General features: G+C 34.0%; 2 protein-coding genes across 3 annotated transcripts in view; one reads left to right on the top strand and one right to left on the bottom strand.

The window, feature by feature from the left end:
- Nucleotides 1-20,891, top strand: part of LOC135126635 (furin-like protease 2) — a 429,769-nt gene that overhangs the window by 4,716 nt on the left and 404,162 nt on the right. The gene's annotated exons all lie outside the window — the stretch shown is intronic.
- On the bottom strand, nucleotides 10,326-10,980 carry LOC135127022 (uncharacterized). The gene is made up of 2 exons (XM_064053316.1): nucleotides 10,545-10,980; nucleotides 10,326-10,490 (listed from the first exon to the last, which is right to left on the bottom strand). Exons 1-2 carry the CDS (start codon nucleotides 10,914-10,916, stop codon nucleotides 10,326-10,328), a joined length of 537 nt encoding a protein of 178 aa, XP_063909386.1. The 5' UTR covers nucleotides 10,917-10,980.

The following is a 20,891-nucleotide window of genomic DNA, read 5'->3' as shown; positions in this document are numbered from 1 at the left end:
ATAACTGTATCCTGTATGTAAAATCGGTAAGGTAATATTACCTTACCGAAATGTCAATTGTCAACATTTATTAAGGAATTGAAAAACAATGAATGTGAAAACCAATAAATGTAAGTAACTTTATTTAAACTTGATGCTTGACTATCTGCATTTTTAACATTTTCGGGCAATACATCGCCTACCTAATTCTATCATTTTTCTAATTTTCTTCACATATTTTTTTTTTAATAAACAACAAATTGTAACGATGATAGGGAAACATTTCATACAAACGCGATCAGCTCCATCTTATTTAAAGCAAATTGCCTGATTTAACTGTTTTCAATTTTTGGCTCAATGGACAGAAACCGATAAAACCTTAACATACCACGGGTGCAACAATGTCATAACAACCTTAAATGTCTCAAAATCTTCGCTAGCGATCGGATTTCGAACGGACGTTTACGGCTGTTATGACATTTATTACATCCTAGGTATGTTAATAGCTATTATTGCAGTTTTTAGAAAAGAAACAGAATGATGGAATTAAAACATAAATGAAGAAAACAAAAGATAATTTCGCTGAAATTGGGGTTTCTGATGTCCACGATCGAGAAAATCTGTGTTTCTAAATCTGCCACAAAATTTTTAAATTTTGCTCTTGCCGGGTATGGGACAATGTGGGAATGCGGCAGCAAAATTGTGTGCAGTTTCTCTGTTGTTGATAAGGCTATAATATACCATCAGTGACCGCTTCCATTTTTTCTTTAATTGTGTACTGCGGCATTGGTTACGAATTTCGGTCACTAAAAACCTGTAATCGAACAAATAATCAAATTTAAGAAACGTGATGTAAATGTCTGCTTTTACATGGCTGCCTATAACATTGCCGACAAAAATATCCAAATATTTTAATTTTTTTAAAGAAATATCCTTTAATTTAAAGCATTAACCTTTAATAAAATCGACAAAGGATGACACAAATTACATTTTTTTCTAAAAATCTAGATGTTTAAGGTAAAAAGTCAAGTTGGATTCATAAATCACAGGTATGTTATTTTAGGATAGTAATAAAACGCTCGATATTTATTTGAGATCTGTCCAGAAAAAAAAATATGAGCAGTATTTAACGGATTTTCATACAGTTTAAAAAAGAAATTGATTTATAAACAAATGTAATTTGCACAGTTATAAAATCAACTCAATTTTCGGTACTCAATTTAAAATAATAAACGCAGTCTTTTTTCATTTTGCAAAGTAGGTGGAGTAGGTTTCACTACTTCTTGATGTCGCTTGTATAAAATGTTTTGAATTTAAGTCCCTTACCCACATTTTTTCCAACTTGAAGTTAACATCTGAACCACAACGAAGGATGACATTTGGTATAATCAAAAAACTAGGGTAACCCTAGCCCAGCCTCTGCTTTTTGCAGTACCTACAGATTAGATGTCAACTAGGTATTTTATTGTTTAATAATTAGCATTATGAAAGAAAATTATTAATCAATAACTAATGTCCAAATTTAAGACACTGTAATTTCATTTCGTGAAAGTAAATAGTATCTGGAAAATATACTGAGCATTCCTTATTTAACCGAACAGTTATTAATTGAACTGAGTAGCTACTATTTCACCAAGCATATATGTATATGTATTATTTTTACTAAGAATTTATTTTTTAACTGAGCATTTATTATATAACTTAGTATTTATCATTTTTATCGAACAAAAATACAGAGCATTTAAAAATAAAACTGTGCATTTAATTTGTTCCAGTTATTTTATAAAATTTAAGTAGTATTTACTACCCAGATTTTGAGACGTCATCAAATTGTTGGTGGAGATGATCAGACAAATTATGGTTAGCGATTTACTATCTACATGATATTCCTAAGATACATACAGGGTTGCTAAAAAGTATGTATTCAGCAAAATATTTCAAGAACGGTTTATCAGAAGTCATTGAAATTTGCTATCCTCTGCAATGTTATTCAAATGTTCATCAACGTTTGTTTGGAGATATAAGGCCAACTTGTGTTATTTTTACGTTTATTTAATTTTTCTATCAATGCGTAGGTGGTAAAGAACTCTACTGATAAATAACGACACTTTCCAAGTTGTATTATTTTAATGTTTTTTTTATTTTTGAGTGCAAATAAAGAAACCCATATGTTACTTCACTGAATGCAGAAAAAAGTGATTTTTTCCAAAATATTAAATTTGACCCCCGTACCATTTAAAAAATCAAGTTGGCCTTGTATTTACAAAATAAATGTCGATAGAAATTTGAACAATATTTCAACCGATAGAGTTTAAATACTTTTACCTGCATACCAAATTTCAATGAGTTCTGTTAAACCGTTCTGGAAATATTTAGTTGTATCCATACTTTTTAGCAACCCTGAATAAAATTTCACAATCAGTAATTTCCAACAGACAACAGACATTTTTCATTGATACAAATTGTGACATGAGCCCAAAGGGAATAGTTCAAAGTTTTATACTCGTTACCAATGAGGAACTTTTCCTCATCTTGTTCAATAGACCATTATGAAATAAATCATATGTGTGTTCGATATTGCATCGTTTAATGTGACAAACAAAAAAGTAAAAAGGTGGCAATTTGCGAATAATATATTCTGTGTATTTCGCATGTGTTTGTGGTTGCGTTTTTGTAAGCAGAAAGTTGCATTTTTCTTGTTACATGTGTCCTATAATTATGCAAACGGGCGGTATTATTTTTATAAATAAGCTCTGGTGAAAAAGAAAGAATTAACACTTGTTACGGCTATTGCGACCGCTATTCGACTTCTTTGTGTGCCGACAAGTAGAAAAACGTACTATTGGAAAATATCACAAATAATACAAAATTTGAGGTCACTTTTAATGCTTCAGTAGATTCTTGTAAAGAAATAAAGTTGGCATTCACTTAGTTAAGATTAACATTTCGTCATATCATAAGATACCATGGAATACGCAAATAAATAGAAACTTAGCCACTTATTTTACAAAAAAATATTTCATATTGTCTTTGAGATTATGTTGTGATATGCACAAAGTTTTTTTTCCTTTAACTCATTAGTCATTACCACCACATTATACAAACATTACGCTTATTAAACGTTTTAATTTCAATTTCATAACTGCCATTACACTACATATGACTCGATAGAATTATCAGAATTCAATTAGTTGATACATATTTACAGTAAGAGAAATTCGGTTCGAGCTAAAAAAACATGAAATTGAATTTCTTGTTAAGTGACTAGCAAGTGAGAATTTTATTAACACCGAGATCAAAGAAGGGCTTTTTCAACGATCGTTTATAAGAAAACTTGTAAAGACATAACGCGACCAAGAGATATCGTAGAATGGAAAACGAATAGGATAAAAACGCATTTCAATTTCATGTATCAAAACAACTCGAAAATAATTTAAGTACTGACATCACAAAACGTCACTACATCTTGGCAGTGGTGTTACGTACTAACACACTTGAAGTGAAAATAGAACGTGTTAAATTTTTCTCATGCGTTGCCATTTCTGTTGTGCAACGATTGGCCTTAATGTTAAGATTGCGTTTATTATTTTTAATTTCTTGTTTGATTCTACAAAGCGATGCAAAAACAAGCGCTGTTCCTGACAGATTTATATCATCATTAAGGGGAGAGTTTAATACAATTCAGTTTCACTAGTTCATGAATAAATTGTGACTACTAAACAGGTTTAGGCAGTTGGTAAAAATGCTATTTGTAATCAGTGAAAGTTCTTCTTTTTGGATAATTTTGAATTACTTTAGATCAACTGTTATTTTGTATTTTTGCATGAATTATAGTTAATTGATAGAGAGAATTTTAACGACGGTGTATTGGCACGAGGGAATGTATTACGTGCTCTAAATTGTGAAAAAGAAAGATGAGAAGACAGATGTGATTGTATTCACGAGTGACTTTTGACTATTCTTTTTAAATTCGTCTGGTAAAAAGTTTCGTGTTTACTTGGAAAGTAAATCATTGTTTTTGATTAAACGCACATACGTTACACTTTTGTGACATTAGAAGAACTGGTTTTAAAAAGAAGACTAATGCTACATATGAGCGTCTTTAAAACCGCTGTTGAATTTTTTGGTATTACGTGAAGAGCACCCAACAATACTTATAAATGTCGCTTTTTTTATTTACTTCGTTTTGTAGTTATTGAAAACTTTGCAAAATTGATTTTAATGGCGAAATTATTTTAATTTTAATGTCTAAACTGCGTACACATAATTTTAATTTTTGTTTAAAAATCAGTCTGGAAATATAACTGATTATTTTATATAAATAAACCAACTTAGCTTCCTTTTAATCCTTTAGATGTAGAGTTGCTATCGACACTTTAAGAACTTTGAAAATGGACGTCATATTTAATGTTTGAGATACGTAGTCCATTTGTTACGTTTAAAAGTTTGAGATGGCAACAAAACTTTCTCGTTACAGCATAAAAGGGATTATGAAAGTTCATTTTTCGTATTTGTGTTCTCGTTTCCTTAACGGTTATTTAAAAATATGTCTAATCTCGTGGTGTTTTTTTTTTCATTTTCAACGGAGCAACAATTTTGGATTGACAAACGTTTCTCTGTTTGCTGAAACATCGGATTTAAAAGTGTCGTCGAAGAAGGTACATTATTAAGTTGAGTTACTCAACACGTTCTAAGTTTCTATGATTGGAATGTTTCTGCTCGGGGAACGCATATATATTTTTCAATACCTTGTGACTAGTTATTACCTGCTTTGAGGGCTAAATGAGTTTTACTTTCTTTTATAGGAATATAATAACATTATACGCCTATAGTTCCTCCAATATGTCCTAAATACTGTCACCTTTTTCCACTCTTTTGCAGTCGTTTGGGTAAGTTTTTTTTGTCTAGTAGCATTTTCCTGTTAAGCAAAACATCGGAATAATGAAAACATAATTATTTTAACAACTTTTCAGCTGTCTAAATAAGAGTATTTAATCCGGGTAGCATTAACAATTATGTTATGTAACTGTCCTACAAGTGCATTAGATCTGATTTTATGTTCTAGTTGCTAGAAGTAAATAAATTGTGTACTTTTTACGCTACATTTTAAACAAAATAGGTAAAAGTAGTTTCAGTTTTGTAGTTAGTTGATCGAGTGAAAGTTTAATATCAATATTATTGAATGTCATTTTGTAATTAACATTTTCTTGAGGAATTATTACACATTAGTAAAAAATGAATTACATGATGATGTTTAATGTGACATACAGTAATTTAGTCTATTTTCTATTTTATATATGGGAAATTATACTTTAATAATTTGTGTGGCTACTGTGCATTATTTAAGTCCACATTGTCATATCCGCACTCTTAAAGGCAGACGGTTACACTATTTTGATTTCTTGCATAATTTGTTTAACGCGGATTATAAACGTATGTTGCGTAATCGTGAATGTTTTTTCTGTGACCCACATTAACGAGCTATCGACACAATAATTTCGTTAAAAAATCATTAGTGAATAGATATCCGTGTATTCAAGCGAACAACAATTTCTTAATTAGACTTTTTATTTTTATTTAATTAGCCTTTGATGTTATTCTTAGTTAAACTGTGAAGTTTTCATCGAAGTAATTTACTAGGATGGTGTGAAATTATTCAGATTTGAAGTATTTGCAATTCTGTTTAACATTATTGAATTTTATTTTCACTTTTAGTTATTAGAGTCATTAAGTAATACTTGAAATCGCGGAGGGGCGCCACTTTAAACTTTTTTGAATTTTCAGAATATATGAGGTAGTATACATACACGTAAAAAACAGTGTGAATTTTTAATTAAAAATGGTTATTCCGATGACTTGTATTAGATAAATTGGTAAAGGTGTCCGGTTAATAGTCGCACGTTTTAAATATTAATTTATTACATATCTCCTGAGCATAGGTTAACGAAGTTTAGTAATCCAATCCAACGGGCGACTTGCCATTTTCATGTTTTCTCGACGTTTGACCCCTAGATTACGAAAAAGGTGATCTCCTGTTTCCATCTATCTGTCTGGCGTGTGTCGATTTTTATTAGACACGTAATCTCCGAAACTACTGGATCGATTGTTGTCAAATTGTGTATGTATATTAGGAATATCATGTAGATGGTAAAACGCTAACCAAAATTTCGCTAATCATCCCCACCACCAGTGGGATGACGTCATCGTCAAAATTTGCTATATAATTTTCTTTTAATGTTATAAAATAAGATACTCATGATGTGATGAATCCATATTGAGCTTTCACCCTAGACAATCAGATTTTTGGAAAAAAAATCAAAATTTAATTTGAATTTGAAACCGAATGCTCTTGCAAACGTTTTAAGGTTATCGTAATCATGGTAAATTGTTAATCAAAATTTGTTCGCTTATCCCCCGCCAAAAAGTTGGCGACGTCATCTCAAAATTTTGCGTAAAAAATCCTCTGTGAAATTTGCAAAATATACTTGTCATTTATCAATATACTCATAATTTGTGGAATTACTTATACAGGTGACTCAAAAAAATTAATGAATGGGGTAATTTATTTTGTTAATTAAATCAAGAATGACTAACTCCATTTTCCCGAAAAATTTGGGAATACACTAGTTATTATTAGTAATATATTACATCTATCCAAATTGACATACGTGTACTTGCAAAAATGTTACGGCGTCATCACAAAATTTTATAAGGAAAAAGTAACCTGAAACAAACTCGTAGCACGCTTCTTTACTTTAACATTACACACATATTTTTATTTTCACTTATTAGGGTTATCGTAAAAAAATGAAATTGCAAAATCAAATCTTATAATTTTTCGAAAAAGTTAGATTTGTTCTACTGTACTTCAGGAGCGAGGGAAGTTCTGTCGAAATAACTTTCGACCATTTTTACTTTCCGAGCGTAAGCAAAGGAAGTATTGTAATCGAGTCCGTCGGCCGACTCTCTACTTTTACGTTTTCTCGATCTTTCATGACCCCTAGAAGACGAAGAAATAGGTCTCCCATTTCCGTCTGTCTGTCCGTCTGTCCGTCTGTCCGTCTGTCTGCCGTCCCGGATTTTTATTAGACAGATAATCTCCGAAACTACTGGACCGATTGTTGGGAAATTTTGTACTTATATTAGGAATATCATGTAGATGGTAAAACGCTAACCAAAATTTGTCTAATCATCCCCACCACTAATGCGATGATGTCACTTCAAAATTGTACATAGTAAATGGGTTTTAAATTGTATAAAATAATATAGTCCTAAACATGTAGTTTACGACTCCGAATTGAATTTTTACCCGAAACGTCCAGATTTTTGGGAAAAAAATCAAAATTATAAAACAACATTTTGCAATTTAATTTTGAATCTGCTAATCCGAATGTATTGAAATGTTGCAGATGTTTTAAGGCTATAAAGGCATCATAAATCTTTACTCAAAATATGTTTGGTTATCCCTTCCAAAAACTTGATGACGTCAGCTCAAAAGTTTGCCAAATAAATCCTATGTAAAATGTTCAAAATATGATGAGTCTGTGCTTGTGATATATCACTCCATTCATATTTTTTGGATTTGCATATACAGGGTGACTCAAAAAAATTAATGAATGCGTAAATTTAGTTTACTGATTTACTCAGGAACTACAAAACCGAATGCTTTGAAATCTTGAAGGTGTTTTAAAGTTATCATAAGCATGGTAAGTTTTTGATCAAAATGTATTTGCTCATCCCCCCTAAAAAATTTCTGACGTCACCACAAAATTTTGCTAAATAAATACCATCTAAAATGTACAAAATATGATGAGTCTTTTCTTGTGATTTATCATTCCATTCATAGGTTTTGGATTTGCATATACAGGGTGACCCAAAAAAATTAATGTATGGGTAAATGTATTTTATTGATTTAATCAGGAACTCCAGAACCGAATGTTTTGAAATCTTGCAAATGTTTTAAGGTTATGAAGAGCATAATAAATTTTTAGTCACAATATATTTGGTTATCTTCTACAAAAAACTAATGACGTCAGCTCAAAAGTTCGCCGAATAAATCCTATCTAGAATATACAAAATATGATGAGTCTGTACTTGTAATTTATCATTCCATTCATATTTTTTGAATTTGCATATACCGGGTGACTCAAAAAAAATAATTAAATCTACTGCGAAAAAAAACATAATAGACATGCAGTCGTCACGTTTCCGACGGCGAGGGAAGTACTGTCTAAACTCTTTAGACCAAATTTTTCTTAATGAAATGTTTAACAGTGGTGTATCAACGCTGTTATATTATCAGAAATTCTGGTGAAATTCTGAATCAAATCTGTTGAATTTTAAACGTTGTTAAAAATAAACAGCCCATCAGATTTACTCGTTACTATGGAAATTTGTAGTTTAACACCCTTTAAATTTACGATTTTTTACAGAACTGCCCTTTAAGTCAGTTATAATAATGTTACGTTGATCGGTAATTAAAATCGGCGTGGGTAAAACTCAACAACTTATTTCTCAGTAACACAAACTTACACGGCACACGCGATTATGTACAAAATACATGGGGCAATTTGACTGGATTCTCTCGTTGTCTGAATGAATCGTTTCCGACGCTGGTCTCTATTTAAACTCGTACGTTCCGTTCTAGATTTCGCGCTCGGGGTTTTTCTGGAGTAACCATCGCGACTTCCGCTTCCAGGATTTTCTTTAGCGAACGCCGCCCGGCCGCCGTCAACGACGGTGAGTCACACATCGTCGCCGTGCATACCAGAAAGTCCTTGAGAAAATCCATAGACGTCGTACCGAGGCGGCGTATGGGTTTATTTCGTAACATAACTAATCATATTTAAGGGCTTCGATTTAGTCCTAATATCTGTCAATAATATACAGGGTGTCCCAGAATTCGCGCCATTCCCGTGAATGACATGTTCCCTGTCCCGAACTCTGCCGTAATTCGCAAAAAGAATTGTCCAGGCTTTGACCGTGTGAGAACTGGAAGGCGCTTAAATTGACCAATAGAGAGGCTGCTTTTATATCCGAACGTTTCTATGTTCAAAGTTACCTATGCCAAGAACAAAAAATCGGGTAATACTAAAGTTGAATGAATTTTTTCCGAATCCCCCTCCGTCAACAAAAGGAAACAGAAGTGTGGTTATAAATTTAATCATTTTGACAATTGTTTGTCATAAACTGTCACGAAGTTCATCACTGACCTGAAGAGACGCTTCTGCGCCAAAGATGACTGATTAATGTACACAGAGACGTCAAGGTTTAGTTTGAGGCAAGTAGCATGGGACAGAAGTTATTTCTGCTGCCATTCTAGTTAAATTGTGTTTAACTGGGCTGTACATGTCATAAGAGAAGCTGTTTCATTTCATCGTAGACAAATAATACATTTATTACTGTTCTACATAGTCTAGATACCGAAGAGCAGGTATTAGAAGTCATTTTCTTAGAGCCCCGTGAATAATGCGTTGTTATTTTTAACGAAAATTAGTACATTTTCAGAATTTACTCTGCATCATATCCCTGATATTAAGTTTATCGTTATTTCTAAAAAAGAGTACCACATGTCCATTCAAAGAACGTTATTTAGTGTACTAAAACATAAATATCGCTTTTGATTAATCGGTGCTTATGACTTTCAATAAATAGTATCAATTTTTACTGAACAGCTTTGTTGCTGATACCTAGTCTAAGCAACGAAAAAAGAGACGAGACTCCAGTTCTTTGGTGTATTAAGATCATAGGTATCTGCTGTGGTGTCAATCATGTGGGGGAGATACTGAAAACTGAGACTTATTCAAGAATAATATTGATGTTGCACATGATGATTTAAGACAGTTTCTTTAAAGTTGCGAGTACTTTCTAGAGAGTGAAAAGATACGAATAAAAATTATAACAAAAATCGTGTAGTTGCATTTTTTTTAAGAACAATACAAACTATAAACAAATCAGTACCAATACCACTAAGTCACTGATGTCTTATTCATACTAGTATAAAGAATATTTGGAAATGATGTTAATTTATGGAGAATGTAAACGCTATGCAGCCACTGCTGTGTGCGAATATACAGGTCTTTTCCCCAATCATCGGCTCCTTGACCAGCATGTGAATATTTAATGCGCACAATTGGCACTTCTGGGCAAACGAAAATCCACATTTAGCTAACGTGAGAGCATATCAAGAGCAATACTATTAATCCATGGGCCGGAATCGTTGTACTGTAACGTTATTAAACAATGTGCTCAAAATGATCACCATTAACTTCAATGCCAGTTCTAACTCGTCGCATTATGTTGTGTTGTATATTATTTAACATAGATATATAGACTCTTTTCAATGTTCACCGTGCAAGTATCGAATTATGTGGAGGAGCGCCGTTGTGCTGAAACCACATATTCCGCCGTACATTCAAAGGAACGTCTTCCAACAACGCCGGAAGCTCTAGTCGTAGAAAATTAGCATATGCCTCCCCATTAAGGTGATCAGGTAACACAAACGGCCCCACCTAAAAAACAGGAACGGAGTTTAGTGATTTTATCAGATGCATTAAAATTTTTACCACAGTAGTACCAATGATTCCAGCCCATAGATTAATAGTCAATCGCTCCTGATACGCTCTCACCCTAGTGAGATGTGGATTTTCGTGTGCCCAGAAGTGCCAATTGTGTGCATTAAACATTCCTTCTCGGGAAAATGAACATTCGTCGGTGAAAAGAATGCGCCGTGAAAAATCAGGATTTAGTTCATTTTGTCGCAAAAACCATTGAGCAAAATGTACTCGTCGCGGGTAGTCGGTTGGTCGCAGATGCTGCACTCTCGTGTAATGGTAAGGATGCAGTATTCTCTCTTGAAGGATCCGATGAGTGGTCGATCTTGAGCATCCACTCATTTGCGCTACATAGAGGACACTTCTCCTAGGATCCGCTTCCATGTTTTCTAACACTTGCTCTTCAGCACCCACACGTACATTCCGTGGAGCCCCAGCACGGCCTTTCCGACTAGGTTGAAACGATCCATCTTCTCTTGCTCGATGTAACAATCGGTGAAACACTTGTTGGTCTGGGTGCCGACGATTATTCACGGGGCTCTAAGAAAATGACTTCTAATACCTGCTCTTCGGTAGCTACTCTATGTAGAATAGTAATAAATGTATTAGTTGCCTACGATGAAATGAAACAGCTTCTCTTATGACATGTACAGTCCAGTTAAACACAATTTAACTAGAATGGCAGCAGAAATAACTTCTGTCCCATGCTACTTGCCTTAAAGTAAACGTCTCTGTCTCTGTGTACATTAATCAGTCATCTTTGGCGCAGAAGCGTCTCTTCAGGTCAGTGATGAACTTCGTGACAGTTTATGACAAACAATTGTCAAAATGATTAAATTTGTAACCACACTTCTGTTTCCTTTTGTTGACGGAGGGGGATTCGAAAAAAAATCATTCAACTTTAGTATTACCCGATTTTTTGTTCTTGGCATAGGTAACTTTGAAACGTTCGGATATAAAAGCAGCCTCTCTATTGGTCAACTTAATCGCCTTCCAGTTCTCACACGGTTAAAGCCTGGACAATTCTTTTTGCGAATTACGGCAGAGTTCGGGACAGGGAACATGTCATTCACGGGAATGGCGCGAATTCTGGGACACCTGTATTTTTCTGTACTTTATGCGAAGAAATAGGTTGCCTGTTTCCGTGTGTCTGTCTGTCCGTCTGTCTGTCCGTTTGTCTGTCCGTCTATCTGCCGTCACGGATTTTTACTAGACAGATAATATCCGCAAGTACTGGGCCTATTGATGTCAAATTTTGTATTTATATTAGGAATATCATATAGATGGTAAAACGCTAACCGAAATTTGTCTAATCATTCCCACCAATAATCTGATGACGTCACTCCAAAATTGTATAAAACAACATAGTCCTACACATGTAGTTTATGACTCCGAATTGAGTTTTTTCTCGAAACGTCCAGACTTTTGGAAAAAAAATCCAAATTATGAAACATTTTGCAATATAATTTTGAATTTGCAAAACCGAAGCATGATAAATTTTTTATCAAAATATATTTACTTATCCCCTCCAAATAATTGATGACGTCACGTCAAAATTTTGCTGAATAAATCCTACCTAAAATGTAGACTATGATGAGTTTGTACTTGTGATTTATCATTCCATTTATATTTTTTGGATTTCCATATACAGGGTGACTAAAAGAAAATGAATGCATGCATTTATTTTATTAACTACAACATCGAATACTCGAAGATGTCTTAAGGTTGTCATGTAGATTATAAAACGCTAACCAAAATGTCTCTAATCATTCCCACCAACAACGTGATGACAACCCCTCAAAATTTTCTCCAATAAATAGAACTTGAATTGCATGAAATATATATTATATTCCCACACTTGTGTTTTATGAATCCCATTGCTTTTATGTTTTATTATTATTATTATAATTCTTATTGTTTAAACATCGTTCATACGATAAACATAATTAATACGTGGTCCCGCAAGCGTGGCCGGTGGTTCAGTGTAGGTGCAGTGTACATTACAATTGGAAGTCCTGGTTACGGATCCCGGCACTTTCAATTTTTTATTGGTCAAATTAAGAACGAGTCACCCCATTTTCTCGAAAATGTGAAGAATACGCACGTCTTTATATAATAATGATAAAATAAGAATTAGGGATGTACCGACTAGTGGCCGACCGGTCGGATAAGCCGACTATTCGGCCGTTTTTCATCGTCGGCTGCAGACGGCGACTGGTCGGCTAAACAGCCGATCGGTCGGCTTTTTTTATTGAAATTAAAATAGTATATAAAACAATTAAACCCGGTTTACAGAACCTCAATTAAATATTTAATTGCGATTTAATTTTTAACTCCGCGTTAAAGTACCATGTGACCGACTCTACGCCAATCAGACGTCGCTAATGGCCTTGTGAAATGCGCGATCAACTTAATCTTAGTTAAAATATTGTATAAACTGGCCCTAAATTGTGTTATTCTTTATTTTTGTACTGAGTTACTAAAAAAAAATAAATGTTAAAATTATCCAAACAAATTTAACACATTTTTTGGAAAACAAAGGAACTTTAGTTATTCCTTTTATTAAAATAAAACAAATTTTTAAGGTAGTCAGAGAAATAGAAAAAAAAAACACACTGTCTGTCGCATTTATAAACCGGTTTTAGCAAAGCCGAACAGTCGGCCGACTAGTCGGTTTTTACTGGCCGAACAATCGGCTAGTCGGTTAGTCGGCCAGACCTACAGTCGGTACATCTCTAATAAGAATATATAATCTTTCGTGGTTTAATTAATAATTTTAGTTCTGTGTTTTAAGAAGACAAACTCATTAAAATAAACTATTCAATCAAATCATGACATTCTTTTGATGTATAAACATTAATAAACACTTGAGCGTCAGATTGGTATTACCAAGTCTTGTTAGAGATGGATTATTTTAGGTTCAACATGGTGAATCATCAGAATCTGACAACGGACTGTCAGTCAGTAGCGTAACATGCACAGCTCAGAAGGGGGTGGTTTTTAAATTAATTTTTTTAAATCGCAAACCGTAACACACGGAAACGTAAACTTAAGCGAACTGGTCACTATCAGTAGAAGAAGCAATTGCTATCCGAAATTTCAAAATTTGAATTAAGGATATATAAGAATTGAAATGATAGCAAATTACTTTTTCAATTTGAAAACTGTCAAAACGACAAAATGTCAATGTGAAGGTCAGGGTGTTAAACATAAAAACTGAAACTCCCTAAATGATCTCCTGCAGGCAACCAACATACTTACGAATTTGACAAGTTCAATCCATCGTGTTTTAGCTTTATTATCCACTAGCTGACCCGGCGAACTTCGTACCACCTTAGAACAATAATTGCGACTTCATCTATTGTAGGAGCGTTGAATTGTTGTTCGTGTGTTCCAGCGGGTCGTTTACGTGCTCTGATCACGATTTTATAGTCATCACTTGGCATACGATCCATCGCAGTTTTGAACAACCGAATCAATGCAAGATGTTCATGAAGTATTTACTGCAAATCTTGAATAATTTCTTTTTTCATTGCGTTATTGATCGTTTGGCCCCGATCAAGTTGGTCCTACATATTGCCCATGAAGTAAATTTGCAAGAATCTAAGCTGTGAGTCTTCAACCGGTTACAATGATACAATTCTATGGTGAATTTGTCCTTGGATTTGTAAAGTCGAAACCGAAGTGGTCATTGATAACCTGATTTATGTATGATCACTAAAAATGAAGATTATTGTCTTATGAACAAAACTTACCTTAAATGTCGGATTGAATCCGCGTTCTTCGATAATATTTGTTCCAAATGACATATGGTACGTTGTACCTTTGAACGTTCGAAAAAAAAATGTGATTCGTGAGTTTCGCAACGGCTCAGGTGGCGGAGGCAACAGTGAGACAGTACAATCCAGGCGTTTCTCCAGCGAACTTAAATGCACCGCAATGGACACACAGAACCTTCTTCTTCTTCTTCTTCTTCTTCTTCTTCTTCTTCTTCTTCAATTCGAACGAAAGGGTGTGAGCAAATTAACACTTGAAGCATTTCTTTTTAGGCCTCGACGTTGTTGATCACTGTGTTCTGCTCGACGATTTCTCCTTACCAACGGAGCCGTTTCAAGTATGGCCTCTCTGTGTTCTTGTGAAGCACGAAGTCGGGCCATACTAACACGGTGCTCCTCTCTTGCGATTTGTTCTTCATCTGCAGTGGATTGATTCGCAATATTCCGCAGTCTAATTGCATTAATGCTTCATTGTGAAAAACTCGATCTTCTCGCTCGCGGCATTGAAAAGAACACTGTGGCGGATATTGCTGATAAATGCTTCTATTATTATGCGACACACACAATCACAAATGCCATAACCTGAATTGCCTTTGCGCGCAGCATGACGACTGTATAACCTAACAAACCAAACGCCGTCAATTTGTTTAATCATTAATTTTTTTTCTTAATTTTCCAAATGTTTTAATACTTATTATCCTATTCCCGACGAAGACAAATCCAAAAACACAAAAATCAAAAAAATTGGTCCAGCCGTTGTTAATAAGTTATAAACGTTGTAACTAACACGACTTTGTTTTATATACAGTGCATCTTTTTTAAAAGTGGCCATAGGGATTCCCATGTTAAATTTTATACCCCGTGTTAACTTATGTTTGAGTAAAGATTTAAAGTTGAAATTTTTAGTAGATGCAATTTGGGTTGTCGATTTTATTAAAGGTCACGCTTTAAATTAAAGTATAGATATTTCTTAAAAAAATTAAAATATTTGGGTATTTTTGTCTGTAATATTGTAGGCAGCCATTTAAAAACAGACATTTACCTGACGTTTCTAAAATTTGATTACTCGTTCGATTACTGGTTTTTAGTGACCGAAATTCGTTAGTATGTCGCAGTACACAATTAAAGAAAAAGTGGAAATGCTCGTTGTTGGATACATTAAAGGCTTATCGACAACAGAGAATTCTTGCACAATTTTGCTGCATTGTTCCACATTGTCCTACGCCCGGCAAGAGCACAATTTAAAAATGTTATGGCAGATTTATAAACACAGGTTTTCTCGATCGTGGACAACAAAAACGTAATTTCAGTGAAATTTTCTTTTGTTTCTTTCATTTATGTTTGAATTCCATTATTCTGTTTCTTTTCTAAAAACTGTAATAAAGGTATTTAATGGCTAAATTAAAATTATGCTGTCAAAAATGACAAATTTTAAGTGATAAGTCAAAACCTTCTATGATGTACCAAAATTTTTTAATCAAAATAATTTTAATTTTTTAAAGCACAAACTAATAAGTTACTGCAAAAAGTGGTAGTGGAAATTAAAATAGAACCCTAAGGCTAATTTCACCGAAAAAATCAATTCTGGGATTTCCCTAACAATAGTTAACATGGAGTCTAAAATTTTACATGGGAATCCCTATGGCCACTTTTAAAAAATATGCATTGTGTATAGATTGCAGATCGCTAGAAATAACTAAATCTAGTTACTTTTTTTTTTTGAGCTATGTAATTGTGGCTATCATTTTTACAATTTAAAATCGGCTTAGAAGGTCAAGCCGAATGATTAATTCTCCATAAAATGTCAGTAATGTCAGTCTAAATAAATTAATCTAATTCGTCTACAAACTCAAACTCTGAGTCATCCGAATTTGATTGCGCCAAATTTATAACCACGGCACGGGTGGAATATTGTCCACAGGTGAGGTTCCCATTAACTTCTCCGAGTCCTCGTGAATTAGTTTTTCATAGTGCAAAAAATGTTCCTCCAAGTGCTTCATGTGTACAGCAGTATGATGGGTTTCAGCCATAAATTGCAACTATCTTGTAATGCTATATGCTTATTACAAAAGCCTTTCCACTGCACCCATGTAGGATTATTGTACTTGCATTGGTACGGTGAAAGGCGAATTGGTTCATATCCCGTAAACCCAAAATAATGTGACACATATTTTTGGCATGTTAAAAATTTCGCGTCACTTCTTAAAAGGCCGCCAACCTTTAAGTTTTAGTGATTACAAGAATGCATCTGAATGACAAAAAAATTACTGTTAGTCATTTCTAGCGATCTGAATTGATAATACTTCGACTTGTATTATGGAGCGGCAATAACAAAAAATTCATTTGTTTTCAAAGCCAAGTTGAGTACAATCATTTATGATGATTGCTGACCCCTCTATATCCTAAATATTGAAATCAAAACTCGTACAAAAATTCATTTCTTCCACTAGTAGCACTACAATGGCCAATTGTCGACTTGTTTAGAGGTCTGTAATTTGGAAAATTGTCAACCTTGGTCAATAATGTAAACGTGAAGTTGGTTACCTAATATGACAACTGTCTACAACTGTCAAAAAAATACAAAAAATGAGACATAACCTGAAAACGATCATTTTGAAAAATTTGTTTTTAAATTATGCCCTGGAATAATTTCGAAACCCTGAATTGATTATTCTCCGTGTAATTGATGATAAATTAGTCATACTAAATTAATTTAATAACTGAAATATTACAACAATATTAACAGTACGGAAAAACTTTATTCTTATTAAAATAATAATTGATGGTGCAATTGTGGCACGTCATATTGATACCAGCAGTCCCTGTATTTGTATTTGAATTAGAAAAACTGGCTGCAGGTATGTCTACTGTGGAGTTATTAAAAATTTCATGCTCTGGACCGCGGGAAGTGAACGGGAATGAAAATGAAGTTGACGGGAGTGAAACTGCCTCATGGTTACGATTTTTTTATTTTTGTGGAAGTAGCTGTTCTTCCATGCTTGGTGTCGCCTCTTTTATTTCAGGAGGAGTACATGACGATTCACTTTCCAACATTTTTCACACAAAAAATAATTAAAAACGGGAAATATCGAGAAAATTAAAATAAAAGTTTTGGACTGTCAAAAAGTAACAAAATTCCAAAGCTTACTAAAATGACGTGAGTACACCTTTTTATTGATGCACATCAGAAAAAACATTTTGAAATTTCGCAGATCTCAAATGGGCTACTAGTGTAAAAAATAGTATATTAACCACATTTGTGAAGTCAGTCCTAAACCTCGCGCTTTAGAGCCCTCGACGCTGCGCATCTCGAGTTCTAATTTGTGTTCGGTCTAGAATGACTGTCTTCACAACCTTGGTTAATAATATACTATTTTACCATTTTAAACTGAAATTGCTGAGCTAGAACAATAGGACAATCATTTTTTTGTCAATAATTAGTTTTGACACGTTAATGTTTTTTATAATTTCAGTTTGGACTTTACGGCTTTAGAAATCATGCAAAAAAAATTGCGGCTCGCTAATGTCAGTCATATGCTATTTGCCACTTTCAGATATAGCAGTACAAAAAATATTTTACCGTTATTAAATCAGTTGACATTTAGTTTTCTTTTTAATGAAGGAGCTTTGACGAAGATTGATTGTATACTTCCAATGCATTGATGTATATTCCTTAAAACTGAACTTACTTTCATATGCTTAGATTTAAAAAAATGTTCTGTATTTACACAAATTCATTTAAATTTTTCTTCATATTTATTTCACTGGTTGTAATCTTTTGCATTTGGTAATGTCATATATGTATATGACTACAAAAGTACCTGAACTAATAACGAATTCCGAATCGTTATTCATTGAAATGCCATCCTACAGTATCTAAATGGCGAATATTCGTTGATTCCAGAGTGATCCAATGTAGGACAAAGTAGGTATGCATGGCCAGTTTGAAGTACAGTTTGGGACACGGAATTTCAAACGACCTGTCATTTAAATTTCGTACACTCTAAAACAGTCTTTACTTGTTCATAACCAAACTTTTAATTCTTAGCATATTTGTCAAAATGACATGAGTGACAAATCTTTTTTTTTTCCATCTCAGATCAAAACAGTTGCTGTTTAACTCTTGCTAGAACTGTCTTATCTGATTAAAGAATGTAATACTCCGGGTGTATAAGTGTATAATTTGAAATAATGGAATACAAAAAAGCTCAGCTCAGCGTTAACTACTTGGCGTAGTCTGCTTGGTATGGATAAAAAAAGATTTCTGTGGTAACCCTGAGGTAACGCCTGCCATGCGTTGTTGATCGCAGCTATCATATCCTCCCTGAGGACTTGCAATCTTTGCTTTTTTATATTTCGAGTCAACAAGGCCCACATGTTTTCGATGGGGTTGAGATCGGGGCTCCGATTCGGCTAATCAAGGACGTTTATATTGTTATGCTCGAACCATGTTACTACCTGATGTGACGTGTGGACAGGACAATTATCCTGTTTAAATATAAAATTTCTATCAGGAAAGACCGCCGTCACAGAAGGTACATCACACGTTCAAGAATAGCTTTTCGAGAAAACCAAATACTGTATTGTTTAATTACATCATGAACGATTCACAACTAATTAGGGTTTACGAGCATACGGATTTAGGTGTAGTGTTTGATACGGCTCTTTCATTTGTCCCTCATATTAATTACATATGTAATAAGACCGCCAAAATGTTGGGATTTATAGTTAGAAACACCAAAGAATTTGTTAATATCGATTCTCTGTTAATGTTGTATACGGCTTATATTAGATCTGTACTGGAATATTGTGCCGTCGTTTGGAATCCTTATTATATAATGCATATCACTTCTTTAGAAAGAATTCAGAAGAAATTTTGTAAATATGTTTATTTCAAAATTCATGGCTGTTACCCTGTTAGGAACTTTTCGTATCAGGAATTACTTATGGAGTGTAATTTGGTACCACTACAAACTAGACGAGAATACATGTCTGTAATTTGTTTGTATAAGCTAATGCATGGTACCTTTCAAGATAGTAACCTATTGCGCCAAATTCAGTTGAATGTTCCTAGAACAAATATTAGGCATTTTAGAACATTTACGTATAGTGTAGCTCATAATAATCAACATATGCATTCACCGTTACTGAATATGTGTAGAATTTACAATAATATTCAGTTCGCAGTTGATATATTTGGTACTAGTCAGAAAGAATTTGTACAACTTTGTAAATCTGTATTTTTTAATTAGTTATCTCTTTCAATTAGTTTATCTCCACTTATTTTTAGTTTAAAATTTATTTTGCACTAATTGTTTTCGTTGTAGTGTCCTATTGGGCAATGCCCGTTGGAAATAAATTACTATTATTATTATTATTATTATTATTAATAGCAATGTACACCTCACTGTTTAGCCGACCTTCAACAGCACAGGATTACCTACAGAAATCCATGCCTACATGTTAACTGAGAAACGCCTGCTTCGGTCTTCCTCTTGAACATATTGAGGTTCATAGCGGGTATTTCTAGGCCTATATACTCGCAGTCTACAATTTGGGCTTGACTGAAATGTTTTTTCGTCGGAAAATACTATACGGTTCCAGAAATCATTGTCATGCACAAACTGTTCCAATGCGAAACCAAGTCTCAACTCCTTGTGCCTAGGTGTTAATCCCACTTTTCTGGCAGCCACATAGTTTCTTATCCCCGCAGTTCGTATTCGACGTCGTGCCGTTTTAGTAGAGCCTGGGAAGCGAGTAGTTGCTGCTGCAGAGACAGCTATAGCAAATGGGCTTCTTTTAATTTCACTAACCAAAGGCTCATATTGAGCTAAACTGGAAATTTGACGTTCGCCAGATCCTGGACGTCGTACAATTGTCTGCTCCCGTCTCCTCTTTTGAACGATACTATAAATTGTGCTTTTTGGGATTCCCATTGCTACAGCTACCTGCCCATAGGACATCCCACTTTCAACCAAAGCTATGACTCGCGCTTTGTAAATTAAAGACACTGCCGGCATTTTTCAAACAGCTCGTAATGTCAATGTGACAGCTTTGAAAGTTTTAAAAGTGTCAATCATAATGACAATAAGGTATAGACTACAATGTTTTTTTTTAATGTCAGAAAGTTGTCGTTTGAAATTCCGTGTCCCAAACTGTACTTTCTTTTTGGCAAACACTACGACAAGCACACGGGTTTAGGTTTGATTTGAAGATACACTATGAAAGACGCTTGTTTTTTGCTTATCTACATGATATTCCTAATATACATACAAAATTTGACGACAGTCAGTCCGGTACTTTCGGAGATCATCTGTCTAAACAAATCGACACAGACAGACAGATAGACGGAAACGGGAGACCACTTATTTCGTACTCTTGGGGTCATGAAACGTTGAGAAAACATGAAGGTGGCAATTCGCCCGATGGACTCGATTATTATACTTGGTTTACGCTCAGGAAGTAAAAAGACCCATGAAAGTACGACTAACCTCAAAAATCAAGAAAATAGATGCAATAAGAATCACGTTAAAGTTAAAGCGAACAATCACAATAAACAAAGATTAAACAAAAAGGAAAGGGA

Source organism: Zophobas morio, unplaced genomic scaffold (assembly GCF_036711695.1).
Source record: "Zophobas morio isolate AGI-343-1 ecotype UQ-CSIRO unplaced genomic scaffold, CSIRO_AGI_Zmor_V1 ptg000011l, whole genome shotgun sequence".
Classification (NCBI taxonomy): domain Eukaryota; kingdom Metazoa; phylum Arthropoda; class Insecta; order Coleoptera; family Tenebrionidae; genus Zophobas; species Zophobas morio.
This window is presented reverse-complemented; position numbering and strand designations above follow the sequence as displayed.